General features: G+C 36.3%; 1 protein-coding gene and 1 long non-coding RNA gene across 3 annotated transcripts; both read left to right on the forward strand.

Moving 5' to 3' along the window:
- Positions 1-5,259: 5,259 nt before the first annotated feature.
- Positions 5,260-14,099, forward strand: LOC121859509 (4F2 cell-surface antigen heavy chain-like; the record flags this gene model as incomplete). The annotated part of the gene is given in 7 exon segments (XM_042356366.1): positions 5,260-5,467; positions 6,132-6,229; positions 7,242-7,448; positions 8,450-8,659; positions 9,287-9,454; positions 11,420-11,491; positions 11,914-14,099. Coding segments are annotated over 7 exon segments (1,191 nt in total), but the record flags the coding sequence as incomplete, so codon positions are not given.
- Positions 14,100-17,792: 3,693 nt separating this feature from the next.
- On the forward strand, positions 17,793-19,428 carry LOC121859510. Of its 2 annotated transcripts, none has more exons than XR_006087659.1 (4): positions 17,793-18,038; positions 18,189-18,272; positions 18,364-18,394; positions 18,767-19,428. It is a non-coding gene; the product is annotated as an uncharacterized LOC121859510 (long non-coding RNA). The 2 variants fall into 2 exon arrangements; XR_006087658.1 differs by having other exon boundaries at positions 17,793-18,029; positions 18,180-18,272.
- Positions 19,429-20,625: the final 1,197 nt, after the last annotated feature.

Here is a 20,625-nt window from a genome sequence, read left to right on the forward strand (position 1 = left end):
ATGGTGCCAGGTGGTTGGTCGCGGTCCTCCCACCAACCACACAACCCCACAACCGTCCCTACCAGATGAATGTGTGGGAATACCAGACTGTTTACCTTTTTAGTAATAAATAATAAATCAGACTAAAGTTAGGATAATATAATTGACATTGCTGGATTCCTTGTAAGACCAGGAATATTTTGAATATAAATGTCATATATTTTGCACAAAAGATAACATAATTACTCAGAGTAAACATTATATCTAAAATTTGTATGTCTAATGCAAAATCTATGATGTTTATATTCAAAATGATCATCAAATTGTAAGAATTCCAGCAATGTAAATTATATTCTGGCTGGATAATTTGTATGAATTTTATGAGCTAAATAAAAATTATACTTCACCTGTGTAGGTACACCCACCGGAATGTGAGCATCCTGGGTTCGGGCAGGGCACCGTGTAAGCAGAATGTGGGACGTAAAGTGAGGTTGACTGTGTGTGTGTGTATATATATATATATATATATATATATATATATATATATATATATATATATATATATATATATATATATATATATATATATATATATATATATATATATATATATATATATATATATATATATATATATATATATATATATATATATATATATATAGCATATATATATATATATATATATATATATATATATATATATATATATATATATATATATATATATATATATACATATATATATATATATATATACATATATATATATATATATATATATATATATATATATATACATATATATATATATACATATATATATACATATATATATACATATATATACATATACATATACATATACATATAACTCAGTCTTTACCTAATTGACGTGATTTCATTTAATTTTCGACTTACTTAATTACCAGATATAGATAAAAAAAAAATTTTTTTTTTTTTTTTAAATGACACGATTTTCTATACCGAAACGTTTCCAGTTAATGTAGTTCCATGTATAATTAGAAAAATTATAGCCCCATGCATTCAGCTGACTACATTAAAGGTTAAGTGCTCAGTCACACTGTATCCATTCCTTATTATTTATTACTTTCTAATGTACTGTATCCATTCATCATTATTCATTACTTTTTACTGTACTGTATTTCATTGCAGATTTTTACAATTTTTTTTTTTTTTTTTTTTTTTTTTTTTTTTTTTTTTTTATCTATGTCGGACTTACAACCATGTCGGACTTACGACCTGGATTTGGGTCCCTAACCCCGTCGTAAGTCGGGGTCTAGGTGTATATATATATATATATATATATATATATATATATATATATATATATATATATATATATATATATATATATATATATATATATATATAGTTAACCCTCACTTTACGCGGTCCCACATTCCGCGTTTACGCGGTGCCTTGCCAGAACCTAACGTGCTCACATTACGCGGTACGTGAACCCCATTACGCGGAGAGTGTCCGGCGCGACGCTATTTTTAGATTCGCTCCACCCGCCTGCCTGCCTGCCTGTGCTCCTCGCCTCTCCCTCCTCCTCCCTCCGCTTGGGCAAGCTGCGCGGTAAGGTTGCGCAGTGTGTGTCTTTGTTGCGTTATCACTGACGTCATATGACGTATCCAACTGTGATTGGCCATACATCCCTACCCCCCTCTGCTGCTAGCTGTAATTGGCTTAAAGTATTATGACGTGTCCACCCGGGGGAGGGAGGGAGGGAGGAAAGATGACGCTTGACCTAGCCGCGGCAGTTTCATCCCTCAAGGCCACACCGTGTAATCGTGCATCCATTGTTCAGTAAAATGGCTTCCGCCGGACCACCGCCCCCAGAGAGAAACCTTTCCTTACCTGGACCCAGCGGCACTAAGCCAAAGAAGACACGACGTTCCTTAAGCTACGAGGTGAAGTATACCATCATCCAAGAGTTGGAGAAAGGAACAAGGCAGGTTGATTTGGCGCGCCAGCATGGTGTGAATGAATCTACGATTCGAACAATAAAGAAGGATGCAGCCAAGATAAAGGAGCACATGAAGATCACAAAGTCTACAGGTGCTTCTATGATCAAGTATTTTCACAACCAGGTGCTTCTCAAGACAGAAAAATTACTTGTGAGGTACTTGGTGCGTCAGGCGCGACGGAACATGGCGGTCGACACGCGCTCTGTTAAGGACTACGCACGTGAACTGTACATGGCAGTGGCACAAAAGATGGGAATTACAGAGCCCAAACCCTTTAATGCTTCCTCTGGGTGGTTACAGAGGTTTAAGATCCGGAACAAGATCACCAATATAAACATTGGTGGTGAAGAAGCGAGTGCTGACCGTGCTGCGGCTAGGGAATTTCCTCCGTTTTTACGTGAGATTATGGAGGAAGGACAGTACAGTGACGACCAGGTGTTTAACATGGACGAATCTGGTCTTTTCTGGAAAAAGCTACCTTCCAAGTCCTTCGTTGTAAAGAATGCCAGCAGGATTCGGGGCCGGAAGATGCAGAAGGAACGCATCACCGTCCTGTTTACCACCAATGCCTCCGGTACCTGTAAGCTCAAGTTATCGGTGATCCACACAGCACGCAAGCCGCATGCCTACAAAACCATGGACATGACCAAGCTAAATGTCCACTGGCTGACCGCACGTAAGGCGTGGATGTTCTCTACACTGTCCCTCTCCTGGTTTGATGACTGTTTTGTTCCCGATGTAAAGAAATTCTGTGAGCAACAGAATGTGCCATTCAATATTTTGTTGCTGCTGGACAACGCACCAGGAAACTTGCCCCTACTGTTAGATCGTCACCCCAACGTAAAAGTGGTCTTCCTTCCTCCCAACACTATGTCTATATTACAGCCCATGGACCAAGAGTTAATCTGTAATGTAAAAGCTGCATTCTCAACAAAAAAATTCAAACTCCTGAACGACTACACCAACACCAGGGAAGAGTTGCGTAACCTGAGTGACACCACCACCGATAGCAAGAGCGAAGAAGATGAGGATCAACAGTTGGCACAGCAAAAAATACTGTTCAAACAATTCTGGAGAGTATTTAACATCAAGAAAGCTGTGGACTTATTGGTGGAGTCATGGGATCAGCTGTCTATTGCTACAATTCGTCACGCATGGAGACATGTGTTGCATGGAATACCAGGTGAGAGGAGGAGTCAATCTGTGACTGGTGAGGTTCAGACTGTTGCAGTAGCAGTGGACCTTGCAAGAGAAGCTGCGCAGACTGTTACAGTTCCAGGCTTCTCCGAGACCACCAACGACGACATCCTGGAGGTGATCAGAGATCCTGAAGTGAGTGCCGACGAGATGTTGGAAGAAGATCACGTCAGTGAAGAGGAGGAAGAAGGTGAGTCATTCTCCGAAGAACACAGTTTAACTCATAGTGATATTAAGGGTGCCATGGAGTGTGCAGAGAAAATGAAGTCCTTCCTTTCCCGCGACAATGACGATGACCGCTATGAAGTCTTCCATACCCGGCTGGTGCAGGCTATGGAGCCGTACATCACGGTGTATCAAGACAACATAAACACCAGCCGTCAAAAAAGCATAACCGAGTTCTTCGCCTGCAACCCACCACAGCCAGCCCAAGCCAGTGATAGTGACAGTGAAGATGACTTTGAGGGATTTGTCAGGGAAGCCCTGACAACTGTAAGTGATGGTGATTCACCTAGTAATGGTGATTCACCTGAGGGCCAGTAATCTGCCCTCTGCCTCGGAACCAGCCTCCATCCCCGTATGCCGACCCATCTCTTCTACTAACGTAAGTGTTCCACATAACTTTTAGTTTTTCTAACCTAACCTTTATTTTTCCTATGTTAACCTTTATTTTTCCTAACCTAACCTCTTCTATATTACTTGTTTTTTCATACCATCATAAAGTTAAGATAAAATTTTTACTACAACATAGTTGTGTGTCGTCAAAAAGTGGAGTTTGGGGGTGGGCCCGGACTCTATTTCAATTAATCCCATATGTTATGTTATTCACTTTACGCGTTTCTCACTTTATGCGGGACCCTGCGGGTTGCATTAACCGCGTAAAGTGAGGGTTAACTGTATATATATATATATATATATATATATATATATATATATATATATATATATATATATATATATATATATATATATATATATATATATATATATATATATATATATATATATATATATATATATATATATATATATATATATATATATACAGTGATCTGCTAACGTAACTCAACTGCTCTAGAAGGTCGTTCGTTAACCGGAGTTCGTTAACCGAAACCATTGTTTCAATGGGTTTTTGGGTAATTGGTTCCAGCTCACCGAAAATTTTAGCTCTCTTGGTGTAATTCAAGATTATTTTCTTTAAATTAACACTGCACTGCATTATATATTGTCAATATGTAAAATATATTTCAAAATGACCAATAATTTGCTTGGAAACACAGAAAAAAAGTGTTTAGTTGAAGAGAGTCTCAAGCAAGATGTTACCTCCAGTGAAAACAGAGAGAGACTAACGCCTGTTTGCTGTGTTAAGAGGCTGGATGTCACATTAAACTAGTCACTTTATCTTCAGTTATGTTCAATAATTGTTAAAATGACTAAAAAATTGAATATTAAACTTTTAAAAATTATTGAATAGTATAAACTTTGATATTTACTAAAATAGTAAGGAGTTTAAGCCCTAGAACCAATTCATGTATTGGCACTGATACTAAAGCTGGTTGCCCGTCAGTGCAAGTAAAACATGTTGAGGTTCGTAAGAATTCTTAATCAATTTTTTTTTCGTTAACTCAATTGAAGATCCTTAGAAGGCAGTTCGAATCGAAATTACGTACCGAGGTGTTCAAACGAGGTCACTGTATATATATATATATATATTTGTGTTTTATTCAAGACATCTTTAGAGGCAGTTGCTCTGAAGATGTCTTGAATAAAGACGAAAGCTAAGGTGCTCTGTTGTTCTATTTTCCGTGTGATTATCAAGATTTATCTTATCCACGTTTCATTGTGATTTACATGATATATATATATATATATATATATATATATATATATATATATATATATATATATATATATATATTATATAATATAATAATATTATATATATATATATATATATATATATATATATATATAATTTTTTTTTTTTTTTTTGGGGGGGGGGGAGCTTAAGAAATACTGGATCACTGGATCCTGTAATGATACATAAATTACCTACCTATCTCATGGTACTGTGTTCATCTCTTGTCAGAACTTGGGTATAAAAGCAGTAAGGCTCAATTCTATCATTGAGGCCAGTGACTACCTCTACAGCTACACCTCCATAACTAACTACACTGCTGTGGATCCACTATTGGGTGACTCAAGTCATGTTGAACTGCTGGCTGCACTTTTACATCAGAAAGGGATGTATCTCTTAATGGATATACCACTATCTTCTCTTCAGACTGAAGTTTCAGGTCAGCCTTTGAAACAGTTCTTTTCTGTATTAGGAATGTTCTCTAGAGGCTTTTGTGTGTTGTTTATGAAATAAATATTACTGTACTTGCAAGTCAGTACAGTACAGTAGTGTATATTAAATTTTAAAATGTTCTGTATATGTTGATATAAAATTTCTCTTTAACATAATAAAATTTGAATATTTTCTTTGTTGATATGTTTCCTCGACTATTGACAAAGCAGATTACCGTACCTTGCGGTCTGGAAGACAGACTCAAACTCCGCACCATTTGTTTGAGAGCTACAGTACAGTACAGTACAGTACTTCCCATTCACCATGCTCTCAGTTTTTGTGCAGTATAAAGTAATTTATGTACAAATAACTTACATGGAACCATCTGCAAAAGGCATATATGAGAGAAGTTAACAAAACATGACTCCGGTAAAAGGGTATACATCGCCAGATAGCTCGTATTATTTATACCGTACCTAATTTTGGCTCATTGTGTGTTCTGGATTAGATATGGTGCTCTGGAAATTTAATTAGCTAATGATACATAATGGAAGTTTTCACCCCATACTGAAGCTTGACACACTGTTGAGGAGGTAGGTGTCAAAATTTTGTCATGGAATTAAAAAATGATTATTAATTATTTGTTTTCAATTTGCTTCTTTACAAGACAGACAGCAGCTATGGTGTGAGTCTGGCAGAAGTGTACCCAGTGCTCAAGTACTGGTTGTCTCTTGGCGTTGATGGCTTCTTCTTCCCAGACATCACTGAGGTACGTCAACTATTTGGAGTTGATTAATTTTGTCTCTACTGTGACCAAATTTACATTATATCTTCCACACATTTGTTAATATTTTAAGACATTGTCCTTTGTCTTATATTAACACTGTACCATTTTTAATTTACTTTGACTGAGTCTCTTCATAGATTTAGATAATTTCACTGTAGAGTTCTTTTATAATGATTTGGAGTTTTCCTTTAAAAAGAATACAGGTACAGGTGTCCCTTGAGTTACTGAAGCTTGAGTTATGGAAATTCACTTTCACAAAATCCATAAGTAGAGAGAGTTTTGAAATTCAGAAGAAAAATTTGCATTAATGGAGAATTTGTGAGATTCTGGAATAAAGAAAAGTTGAGGGGGGGGATGTATAAATCTTGCCAACCCCTAATATTTCACTAAACATAATATAAATACACTTGAACTCCTATAATTTGCTCCTCACTAATTTGGACTTGGCAATGATTCAGTCATTTTTGTTGATATTAAATTACTCAGCAATTTTTCAACATTGAGCCCAAATGTCTGAATTTCACTGTAATCAACATATCTAAATATCATATTTTTTCCATTCAATTCTTTTTTGTTTCATTCAAAACAAGGTATGGGTATTACTAGGTTCCTATGCTTGAGTCTAATATTTTGTAGAATTTTAAGTAAAACAAAAACAAAATTAATAAAAAAAATATGAAAGCAAACAGAAAAGTATGAAAAATGTCATCCTTAAATGAGCTCACACTTGGTTCATGACAACATTCTATGGCAGGTTGTAGCACTGAAGATAATAAGACATTTTGTAAATTACAGCAAAAAAACACACTCGCTCATCGTCACTGCTTCTCATCACATACAGTTATTGCTGGTATAGTTGTGTTTATACTGTAAACTTTTAGACGTGTTTACAGCTGTTATCAGTTTACTCAGTTATATTCTTAAACTCTTTAAGAGCTGTTGTTTCATTTTTTATACATGTGTTACAACTGTACAATATAATTTTTTTTTACAGTACTCAGATGACCCAGGGCTTGTGGAGGCTATGTACAAGTGGAGGAATGTATTGGATCAGTTTAGCAGTGGCTCAGAGCACAGAGTGATGATGGTTCCTGTTGCTCTGCTGGAGAAACTCAAATCTGCTGAATTTACTCATCTTGACCACCTTCTTCACCTCGTAGACCTGATTGATGTTCCTGTTAACCTCACTGGATCGGCTGAGGTACGAGTGTTTGCCTTGACAGGTGTTACATGATCATGTTTCTTTTCTTTTACAAAGCTCTCATTGTAGTGTTTGTGTATCTGATATTTCTCTGTGTATAGTGGAGTCTTTCTGAGTGCACAGGACTGAAAAATTTATTGTTGTTGTGATGAGTGTGGTACACTCAGACCTTGTCAGGTGATATGATGGAGGTGTATAAATGGAAGGCAAGGCTAAACAAAGGGAACATTACAAAGGTACTCAAACTATCCAACCAGGAGCGAACTCGTAACAATGGTTTTAAATTAGACAAATTTAGATTTAGGCGCGAAATAGGTAAACATTGGTTTGGAAATAGAGTAGTGGACGAGTGGAACAAGTTACCAAACATCATCATTAACTCGAATATGCTGGATAGCTTCAAACATAGGTTGGGTGGATATATGAGCAATAGGGTGACTGCCCAGTATGGGCCAATAGGCCCGCTGCAATTTCCTCCATTCTTATGTTCTTTGCTGATGACACGTAAGAAAGTTGACCTTAGCTGACCCCACCGTCAGAATTAAAATTAACACTGAACGTTGACCACAGACAACCTTTCACCCAGAATAAAAAGAGTCCCCTAAATATTTTTTTTTTTTAAATTTGGGAGGTTTTAAATTTTTTCTTTAGAATTACATGAATTGTAAAGGGAGATGTATCCACACCGCTGGCCTGGCTGTAACTTACAATATCATTTGTATTGTATTCCCATCAGCATGTAAGGTAATACTGTACATTGCAATATATTATATAAGTAATGGTGTTGAAGTTTTGTGTAGCCTTGGAAGCCTTGGTTTGACTTTGGCTTCATGACTTCTAAATGGCTGGCTTCAGCTTTGTTACTCTCCAGTGGCTAGTTGCTACCCACCATCACACATACAGTATAATTTTGGTGAAAATTAGGTGTCAAATAATCTTGTTCCACAAATATATGATCTGTTGTTTTAAGGAAATACAGTATGACAATTTTTGCGTTCTAGATGATTCCAGAAGTTTTGAAGTCAGCTACTGCCTGGGACAGCCATGCTTCATTACCATGGATCAATTGGAACATGGGAGGAATAGAGAGAGAGCGTGTTGCTGCCCTGACCCACCATCACCCACTTGGCCGGTCATTGTTGTTGCTCTTCTTCCCAGGAACCATCACCCTGTATTATGGAGATGAGCTTGGTCTCTCTCAAGCTTCACAGGTATTTCTTAGTCTTCATTTAGAATAGTGAACAATTACTGAATAAATACTGTACACCATTCCTAGATAATGTTCCCATCTTGGTACAGTGTTAATGCTCTATGTGTCTTGACATTTATGACAGCTGAGGGTTGTTTCTCATGTTGGAATTTTATAGCTAATGTTAAGCGTATGAAATGTTTGGAACATGTACTATGCGTGGCAGTAATATCCATATTAAGGGGTAACATAAGTTTGGGTCAGCCTGTACCAGTAACAGCTATACTGATAAACAAATAGTTTGAAGATACAGGGATGTAAAAAGAGGGAGTTTCTGTGAAGTTAACAGTAGTATCTTGTAAGAACACAAGACTGTTGTAGAAAGGCAGGAGTAAAATATTAAATCATGGATTTATTTAATTAAATTAAATATCTACTTCAAGTTATACAGGGTGACTGGCTGAGTGAAAGTGTTAAACGCCACCGACGGGTCACGCGATGCCTGATAACTCTAGGGATCGTGTCGGGTCTTTCTGTAATGTTGGGCTACTTTTATGCATATTAGGTTCCTAACTAATATAGTTTTGGGTGTATTATTTTGGGTTCTTGAATAAAAAAGTCACACTATTATACAGTAATCTCATTGCAGGAAAGAGGATGGTCATCAATCATGCACTGGAATGGAGGCAAACATGCTGGCTTCAGCTCAGTGGAACCTTGGCAAGATTTACCAGAGGGGTGGGAAGACAACAATGTGGAGGCCACAAATGACACCATCTCCTCACTTACTACCATGATCTCTGCTCGACAGAAAAAGGTAAGATTGTTTTTATTTTGTTTCTTTATTATCTTTCTATCCTCCATAAACCTTTCATTTATAAAGGTTAAAATCCTCTAATCCAGCACCTTCAGGACTAGACTGGTGCCAGACCATACAAATGTCTAAACCACAGAAGGTCATCTAAAGTCTGGTAACAAAATGACTCTACCAATACACTTACGTATAAATACAGTGGTCCCTCGATTAACGAATGATTCAATTTACAAAATTTTGGTTAATGGATTAGCTCCCATAAGGATTTTCAGTTCCATTAACGAACAAAACTTCGATTAACAACAGCCTTACGAGAAACACGCTTTGTTGTGCGCATCAGCTGATCGGCTAGTCCGCCAATACAGTAATTGGTTCTATGTTTACATTCGTTTCCAGTGGAGTAAATATCAAGAAAGTTGTGCTCTTGAATATTTTTGCATTTTTTATATTAAATTATTGGTCATTTTGACATTTAGTGAACATATTGATAATATATACAGTACAGGGAACAGTTTTTGTGTGCTCTTCAGCTGATTGAAAAACCCACCAACACTTCTCAGTTTAACTTTGTTTACAGTGCAGTGAACATCAAGTTTGTTGGTCTTGAATATTTTTGCATTTTTACAATAAAATTATTGGTCATTCTGAAATTTAGTTAACATATTGATAATATACAATGCAGAAATTATTATGAAACATGAAGAAGGCATTAGAACCAATGCACTCTGTAAAGAATATGGCATGTCATCAGCGACTGCCTCTACAGTACAATCAGCTGTTTGATATGTAAACAAAGTTGCCGAGAATATGACATACACACCTGAAATTAAGTTAAAATACAGTATTCTATTGTTTTTATTTATTATTGTACAGTACAGTATACTGTAGAGTACAGTACATGTACTGTAATTAGTTTATATTTAATGTTTTGTTAATTCTATTACCAGTACATGTATACAGTACTTTGTATGTATACTTTTTCATGTGAGATGGAACCAATTACCCAATATCCCATTGAAATAATAGATTCAATTAACGAAATTTTCGGTTAACAACTGACTCTGTGGAACCAATTGTGTCCGTTAATTGAGAGACCACTTTACAGTTAAAGTTAATAAACATACAGTAATGAATATTTAATATCCATTCACATGATGGTATAAATGGAGGTGTTTCCATGTGACTGACAAATCCTTCAGGGTCCCCAAAATCCATTGTCTGGTACAGGAAATTTCTGTCCGTCTACTCATCATAAGACACACTCCGTTTTTGGTCGCTTGATTTTTATCACTAAATTTTTTTCATTTATTTATTTATTTTTTATTTATTTATTTATTTATTTTTATTTTATTTATTTATTTTTTTTTTTTTTTTTGGGGGGGGGGGGCTGGTAGATCATGTAATCTTCATGCTGTAGAGACAAATCTGCCTCAACCAGAATTGCAATTGTATCTTGTGGCCAGTAATCATCAGATTTAAGGCCACTTTCCTGCTCAATCAGTTTACTACCAGGTAAAATACGCTGCTGCACTTTCTTTTTTATTGTACATTTGCATACAGTGTTTGGTATTCATTCTGAGTTGTGGTTGTTATGTGCAGCTACTCTAATAATAGACAGAAGCTTATGGAACTGTGGAGAAAAGTGAAAATAACACTAGTTTGTGTCATAATGAATCTGTTTGTTTATTGCTATTTGTATATGTGGTACAATTGGGGGATACTTAATGCTTTCCCCTTAATCATACCTATATTCTCTGAAAATAATACCTTCAAAATGAGACCATTGTCATTAAAATCAATAAATATTTGACATTTTCTCAAAACTTAATTTGTCGCTTTTATGCTCTCGCATTTTCCCACAAAAGTAACAGTAATGTACAATATAGAAACAATAATACAGTACAGGGATACAGTAAATATTTCTCTCAAGATGGGTATTATTACTATAAGCTGATACTACATTCCCAGGTCCCCATCTACATCAATGGCATATTTGACTATCAGGGAGATTACCACCCCATCAAGTCAGCAAACTACAGGGTAAGTAAAAAACTGCTGCTGGGAACCAGTTTGTCAAATGAAGGAGTCTAGGTTCACCTGATGGCAGCTCTCCATGCTGCTGGGTTTCTTATAGTCTCTCTTGTCATTTTTTTACATCTGCTGTACTTTATATTGTTCTGGTAAAAAGAAAATAATATGTATCTACTGTTCACTGTTTTTCAGTTAATGAATTTTTTTTTTTTTTGAGTTCTTGAAAGAAAACTCATTTACCCACATAATTGTCATGGATATAGTTTATTGATATTAAATTTGAATTGATTAGTTTAGAAATTCACTTTTGGTTTGGGCATTAGTTACTGTATATGTCAAGTAAGGTAAAATAAAAAATAAATAAATATTTTAAAAGTTTTATCTGTTAAATTTTATAGCATTATAAATTATAATGTCCCTTTCACTTCCAGGTGAGGCATGCAGATCATGGGCTAATCATTATAGATCGGTTTTATCCTCGACGAAATCAGTACGCTGTAGTCGCTAACCTGGGCCCTAATACTGTTAACCAAGACCTCTCTCGTTTCTACTTTGGAGGCTCGGTGTTAGCCTCATCTCATGGTCAGTCTGGTTATGTAATGTTCCGAAATATAAGTTTACAACCCGGAGAAGCTCTGGCTTGTATATTAGACTTATAAATATTACAATCAAATGTAAACATAATTACTTTGTAAAGAACACATAATATATAATTTTTTAAGCTGTATTAAAAATGAGTGAATGTGCCATGTAAAACGGGTAATATCTCAAGATTAACGATTTTCCGTTTAGCAGCGCATTTGATATTATGCAGTACTGATAATTGATCAATTATCAAAATAAGTTAATGTTAATTTTCACAAGAACTGTAAGGAAAAAGTAAGTGGTACTCTTAAGTTAGTTTATAAAAATTGCTGCAGTGACATCAAACTTTCCTCTCACAGTGGACTGTTATGGATAATTTAATTATTTGAAGCTCCTGACCTAACATTGAATTAAAATGGGAGTAAACAAGTCACCTTATTTGCATGTTTGAAATATGTCATAAAAGATGCATATGGCATTGAGTAATACTGTGGTTATGATTATGCACATTCATATTTTATGCTTTTTAGTGAGTGACTTTCAGTATATCATATACTGCACCAGTACAGTATTAGTGAAAGTATTTTTAAGTACTGTATTTGAGGTTTAGCTTTTTATCTTTGTTGAATAGGCACTAATGCCAGTTAGTGTCATAATTAGGCCTCAGAGTAAGGTAAACATCCTCAGCTATAATGGTTTGTATTAATATATAATGCTATTGTATTAATTATATTTATAGCTTGAGAGAAGTGAGACGAAGACTAATGTTATTGTGGATGGAGAGTGTATGGATATTGAAGTGTAATGTTTCAGATATGAGGGAGTCCATGTGTCAGTAAGTGATGAAATGAACCTCAAAATAATGAAGGAAAAGAAAATATTACAGTACATGAATTGAAAGAGGCAAGTGCATCAAAAGAGGTAAAGATGGGATGTACAGGTGAAGCATGGATTCTGGATGGAAGAGGAAGAAGTAATACAAGAGATGAAGGAGCACGGCAGTCGAGTAGATACAGTGCTCGCCTCCTGTTCCGGGGATTGGTAGTTCGAGTCTTGGGCACTCCCAGTTCACCCAGCTGTAAATGGGTACCTAAGTTTACAACTTGAGGAAGTGAATGCGGTTGAGTGCAGTACTGGCCATGCTGCCTCCTTATGTACTGAAAGCTTAATATACAGTGTGCTGTATCCACACTGTCCCTTACAGGCAGTCATGCCTATGGGACCCACTTTTATAAATGATGAGCTTGAGTGCGATATTTTTGTTATATATGATGAGTAGCATAAGTAAAGACACAGGGAGGTTTAGAAGTGAAAGTATTGGGCAGAGCATGGATCAGGGTCTACTTGGGTGGTATGGTCACACTCAGAGGATAGGAAGTGAATGGCTGGTAAAGAGAATATATAATTCATAGGTGAATGGTAAGGATAGGGACCCATCAAGGAGGACATGGAAGGATGGGTTGAAGTGAGGGGAATGAACATCCAGGAAATAGCTATGTGGTAAATGAAATGTTTGGTGACAAGTGATTTCAGGGAAAGGATATGTTGGTGACAGGTAATGCTGGCTTGTGTGTGTGAAGTGGTGGGGGTAAACCAGGTTTGGAGCCTTATTGTGGAAGGGGAGTACCATAACTGGAGACATTTTATGGCTGTAAGAATGAATGGATGACTTGTGTGAAGGTAACATATACAGAACACGTGTATTTGAGAGAAAGGGTATACCTGATTTTATTTTGGTCAAGTGACTCCAAAAAAAATTAGGCCAAAAGTGAATCAAGGGGACAGGAGCGTCCTTATGTAAAATACGTTTCATGTTCATAGCTTTTTTCTAATGTTAGGACCTGTTTCTCATCACCTTAAAGCTGTCAAAAGATCCAACAGAAATGCTTAGAGATCAGTTGAAGAAATCTGCAAATGGATTTGGCTGCCACTTCTTGTTTTGGCAAACAAATGTGATGATAATAAAATAGAGTACAGGTATAGATAATTTGACCTCCCTTGGTAATGAACAATAAATTGTTAAAACATCGTATATTGCTCTCGTTTTTCTTTATCTACCGCTCTTTAATGCTCTATGTTTTCATTATGGTGTGTTACATACAGTATTCTTAAACTACATACTTTACAATACAGTAGATTCATTCAGAGATTATTGTGGTTTTGTCTTCCAGTATTTATTTCGTGTTTCTTCACACGACTACGGTGTACGGTAACCCCTCGTTTAACGAACGCCTCGGTTAACGAAATTTCGGTTAACGAACTGCCTTCCATAAGGATCTTCAATTCGGTTAACGAACAAAAATTCGGTTAACGAATTTCTTACGAACCGACCTCAACATGTTTTCGCTTGCACTGGCCGGGCAACCAGCTTTAGTATCAGTCCGCCAATACATTAATCGGTTCTAGGGCTTAAATTCCTAACTATTTTAGTAAATATCAAGAAGTTTATACTATTCAATAATTTTAAAAGTTTAATATTCAATTTTTTAGTCATTTTAACAATTATTGAACATAATTGAAGGTAAAGTGACTAGTTTAAAGCGCAGCATCCAGCCTCTTAACACAGCAAACAGGCGTTAGTCTCTGTTTTCACTGGAGGTAACATCTTGCTTGAGACTCTCTTCAACTAAACGCTTTTTTCTGTGTTTCCAAGCAAATTATTGGTCATTTTGAAATATATTTTACATATTGACAATATATAATGCAGTACAGTGTTGATTTAAAGAAAATAATCTTGAAATACACCAAGAGAACTAAAATTTTATGGGTGAAATGGCACCATGGGGTGACTTCTCTTCCACCCCAATGCCTTCTCTTCTTCCTTCTCCTCCACCCCCATTATGTAATTCCCCATTATCATCATCATCATCCAGGAATACATACACCTCTCAAAGTAAGTGAACTTTTCTACCATTTTGTTGAATTTAGAAATTTTAAATTGAAGCTGGAACCAATTACCAAAACCCATTAAAACAATGGTTTTAGGATTTAACGAACTTGCACCGGTTAGCAGGCGGATTGAGTTAGATTAACGAGGTCCTATTCATCTTTTAAAAATAATTATGAATGGATTCCAAACCCAGCCGATGATAGAAAGGTTGTAAGTACAGGTAGCAAGATAGCACTTGAGTTTTGGGTTGTTGTTTATTCTGTCCATCTTGCATTATGACAGGAGGGGGCTGACATGAGTAAAAAAGTTAAATGAACAAGTAGAATCCCTTAATAGAAATTGTTGTAAGGCGTAGTAATGATTTAATAATGAAAATGTTTGGGAAATTTTTCTAGTGCTGCCCTCACTTTAATGTGGGGAAGGGCAGGATGAAGTGATTGTTTCTCCATATGTATTTTTTATCATAATCTAATTTAAAGGAAAAACTTCCTTAACTCGGTAACAGTACATAACCTTATTTTGAAGTCTGGATGTTTCGTAAAGTATTTTAAATACAATAAATTCTCTATTTATGTGGTTCCAAATAACATTATTTAACATCATTTTGCTTAACTATCACCGACATAATTAGGGAACAAATTCTGTTTTAAATTGTGTGCTTTCAAAAAATTCAGATCGAGCAACTTCTATAAAGAATTTCCTCACCATATCTGGCGAGTGATAAATTATGTATATTTAGTACATGATAAATTATGTATATTTAGTACATGTGGGGGTATCACCTTTCCATGTATAAATAAGGCTCTGTTAAACTTTTGTTATTAAATAAGAACTAATATATAGTTTTAAAAAATATATTGCTCATGGTTGCATCTCTGCTAGCTTGTGATGAGCTGTTTTGGTACTGTCTGGTGCCATTAATTATTACCTGTATTTGTGTTTCTTAACATAATTGTTGTTCACCTTAGGATTAATGTGTTACAGTTCAACAATCTATCTTGAAACATTTAGATTCCTGGTTAACAGTAATAAAGAACAGCTAGAATATCACAGTAGCATTAAAATAAAGTACTGTACTATACTTCATCTTATAATAATTAAAATCCCTCATTTATAATACAGTACTGTACTGTATTAAGTTTAATGGTAAACACCTACTGTACTGATTTATAATATCCTCTACCGGTGAATTGGTAGTAAAATACAGTAAAAGGAAAAGTCTTGCAGCATAAATTAATTAACTTACAGGAGTTTAATCATATTTTAAGTACTGTACTGTACAGTACACCAAGTTGCCGATTTACTCCGGGGATGTGCTCCTAGAACAGAGTGGGACCAGTGTAATGAAGACACATTTTTCTCATAGACTTATTTATAACTGGGAGATGTGTTCCTGGGCAAAATAAGTGTTAAGAGATAAAAATTAAACAAGATAATACAGAAAACAAATTCCTAAATGGACAATTAAATGAACACACATACATGGATACTCACCAAATTCCTGTACTGTAAAACCAAGTTTGTATACAACTTGGCAGGTGTAATTACAGGAGTACTGTACTGTAGTTGCAAAACACTTGACACTCATAGTTAAGGTCTTTTGATAAATTGGCGCAAAAATAAGCAAAATATTATTCAGTGTTTTTTGACTGACTTGAATTTAGTGGCTGGAGGCACAACAGTGAGACCCAACAACAACCAGCCATGTGTTAATCCGTCTACGATAGGAAGGCCTGGGACCACACCTCACTCATATAACACCATCTGTGAGGGAATTACTACACGTCAGGTCCCTCATAACACCATCTGTGAGGGAGTTACTACACCACGTGAGGTCCCTCATAACACCATCTGTGAGGGAGTTACTACACCACGTGAGGCCCCTCATAACACCATCTGTGAGGGAATTACTACACCACGTGAGGCCCCTCATAACACCATCTGTGAGGGAACTACTACACCACGTGAGGTCCCTCCTAACACCATCCGGGAGGGAGTTACTACACTACGTGTTTGCTGTTCAACACCTACAATAATCTGTATGTTCACTGTATGTTCCTTTACCTTTCTCTAATGAAGGCTTTTGTTAAACCACCAATGTATGTAATAAGTCATTTATGTCCAATGTATATTTTCAGCCTTTGGGCTGCAGAACTTTTTCAATAAACCGTTAATTATTATTATTATTATTACAACAGTGTCACTACAACAGTGTTCCTGGTTTTTTATTTATTTTTATTGTTTTAGCTCTCATTGCAGAAAAAACAACACTATATCGTACAGGAATGACTTACATACCTGTATATTAAAAAAAGTTCTCTTTTTTTTTTTTGGTAATGACAACTTATCAAAACCATGCAAACAGAACCAATGTACATTAGCAACTTGCTGTACTACCTATTATATTTTACCAAAAATTTACATAAAAGTATTGCATAGATTGTGGAATGGATGAAATTCAACCTCTAAATAGGCAGTGGAATAAGAGAAACACTCCATATTTATGTCTTTTGAAGATAATACAGGAACATTGAATTTAGTGATTTTGATTTTCCTTAAATTGGATTATTTTGTATTAGTTATGCTGTACTGTACTGTACTGTACTATACTCTATATTTTACCTAGTTATCCAAGTTAATCCCCCCAAAAAAATAATATGTGATTACAATCATTGACCAAGGTGTTAGTCTTGGGTGTTCAGGTGACCAAGGTGTTAGTCTTGGGTGTTTCAGGTGACCAAGGTGTTAGTCTTGGGTGTTTCAGGTGACCAGGCGTTGGTCTTGGGTGTTTCAGGTGACCAGGGTGGTAGTCTTGGGTGTTTCAGGTGACAAGGTGTTAGTCTTGGGTGTTTCGGGTGACCAAGGTGTTAGTCTTGGGTGTTTCAGGTGACCAAGGTGTTAGTCTTGGGTGTTTCAGGTGACCAAGGTGTTAGTCTTGGGTGTTTCAGGTGACTAAGGTGTTAGTCTTGGGTGTTTCAGGTGACCAAGGTGTTAGTCTTGGGTGTTTCAGGTGACCAAGGTGTTAGTCTTGGGTGTTTCAGGTGACCAAGGTGTTAGTCTTGGGTGTTTCAGGTGACTAAGGTGTTGGTCTTGGGTGTTTCAGTGGGGTTGACAGTCATGGATTGTTTCAGGTGACCAAGGTGTTAGTCTTGGGTGTTTCTGGTGACTAGGGTGTTAGTCTTGGAGTTCTGGTGACCAAGGTGTTTGTCTTGAGTGTTTCAGGTGACCAAGGTGTTAGTCTTGGGTGTTTCAGGTGACCAAGGTGTTAGTCTTGGGTGTTTCAGGTGACCAAGGTGTTAGTCTTGGGTGTTTCAGGTGACTAAAAGGTTAGTCTTGGGTGTTTCAGGTGACCAAGGGTTAGTCTTGGGTGTTTCAGGTGACTAAGGGTTAGTCTTGGGTGTTTCAGGTGACCAAGGTGTTAGTCTTGGGTGTTTCAGGTGACTAAGGTGAAGTCTTGGGTGTTTCAGGTGACCAAGGTGTTAGTCTTGGTGTTTCAGTGTTTCAGGTGACCAAGGTGTTAGTTTTGAGTGTTTCAGGTGACCAATTGTTAGTCTTGAGTGTTTCACTAGGTGAGTCCAGTGAGGTGTTAGTCAGTCTTGTTTGGTGTTCATGACCAAGGTGTTAGTCTTGGTGTTTCTGGTGACTACAGGTGTTGGTCTTGTTGGGTGCCCAGTGCATCAGGTGATTAGTTTGGGTGTTTCAGGCAAGGTCTTGGTGTTTGTGACCAGGTGTTGTCTTGGGTGTTTCAGGTGACTAAGGTGTTAGTCCAGGTGACCAAGGTGTTAGTCCAGGTAGTCTTGGTGTTTCAGGTGACCAAGGTGTTAGTCTTGGGTGTTTCAGGTGACCAAGGTGTTAGTCTTGGGTGTTTCAGGTGACTAAGGTGTTAGTCTTGGGTGTTTCAGGTGACCAAGGTGTTAGTCTTGGGTGTTTCAGGTGACCAAGGTGTTAGTCTTGGGTGTTTCAGGTGACCAAGGTGTTAGTCTTGGGTGTTTCAGGTGACCAAGGTGTTAGTCTTGGGTGTTTCAGGTGACCAAGGTGTTAGTCTTGGGTGTTTCAGGTGACCAAGGTGTTAGTATTGGGTGTTTCAGGTGACCAAGGTGTTAGTCTTGGGTGTTTCAGGTATCTCTGGTGACCTCACTTACTGCTCTCCCATAGACCCCTGATTTGTTATGAAGCTTTTGGTCCAGGAGAGATTTTTGACTATAAAATAGAAGAAAGCCCATAAAGCTCTTTATAAGTTTAAAGTGTTTACACAAAACTCACTGAAGAGCCAGCCACAACCATGTCAAATGGAGCGTGATACACACTGAGCCAACTGCACTGATTTCCTTCACTTGTGAAAACTGATAGCTGGTATGTGTTCTGCATTTTTATTTTTTTATCTGTGCATTGTACCCACGAAGTCTGGGAAATTTTTTTAACAAAAGTGTCATGAAAATCATCACTTTGTAACTGTGAAAACCATTAATTATTAAGCATCCGTGATTTATATCTTGCTCCCCGGTGTGTTTATGTTATGCACTGAAAACGGACCGTAAAAATACCATGAATATTGTTAAAGAAAAACTGTCAGAGCTAAAAGTGAACAATAACACACAGCTGGAAGAACAAAACCTCTCCTCCCACAATAAAGCAACATGGACAAATTATCTAACAAGTATGTATTGTACAGTATAGTGTTATTTTTAATGACTTGCCTTAAGAAATATAAGGAGGGAATACACACGCGCACATTAATAATCATACACATCATCTGTTTTTTCCACAGTGCTTGTACTATGAAAAGACTGGCAATTTTATTGACAAGTGAAGTACAGTACATCTGTATATTGATGTAATTTTCTCAGTGGTTGAATATGTCCAAGAATAATAGTTACTGTAAATGCAGTGCATTATATTTTGAAAATGGCTTGTGGTCATGAAAGCATTGCAAGTACATTGCAGTCATAATATAATAATTTTTAAAAACTTAAAATACCCATAAAAACATAATTTTATCTTTCTGTAACACAACCTCTTCCTACACTCCAGATGGGAGTGGCACACCCCCAAACAATTTAATCTTCCTCACATATTTCCCATTAATCACCTTAACACCTGTAAGTAGAGTATAATAAAAACTTTTCTTATATAAAGCTTCACTATAATATATTAATCTTTTATTTAATGTTTACACTACAATATAAATGTGATTAATCTCATAATAAACAAAATTACTGAAGCGCAGATTTGAATCAAATTAAAATTTTATGGAAATTTCCATTAAAATAATTTGGTTTAACAAAATCCACACTACAAATTACTCAAATTGGTAGCAATCTGTCAAATGTAAATAAAATTAAACCTTACCTCTTTTTTTTTTACTAATAACAATACCTGTACAGTAATAATAATAATAATTCCAGTAATATAAAATCGCTCTTCTTGTGCTGATGGGGTCAGCTGGGGTTTGGGGCACAATGTGCTCCAATGTTAATTTTCCTTTATACTGTAATGTACAAACAACACTGCAGTTCTACTTCACATTAATGTGTGTCAATACTGTAATATACAGTAATACCCTGCTTAACGCGGTTTCGCTAAATCGTATATGCCAACTTTCACTTAACATGGGTTTTTTCCATGTATACACAGAGTGCCCGGCTGGAGACGCTATTTTTAGATTCGC

The sequence above is a fragment of the Homarus americanus genome, unplaced genomic scaffold, assembly GCF_018991925.1.
Source record: "Homarus americanus isolate GMGI-L3 unplaced genomic scaffold, GMGI_Hamer_2.0 scaffold7626, whole genome shotgun sequence".
NCBI classification, from domain to species: Eukaryota; Metazoa; Arthropoda; class Malacostraca; order Decapoda; family Nephropidae; genus Homarus; species Homarus americanus.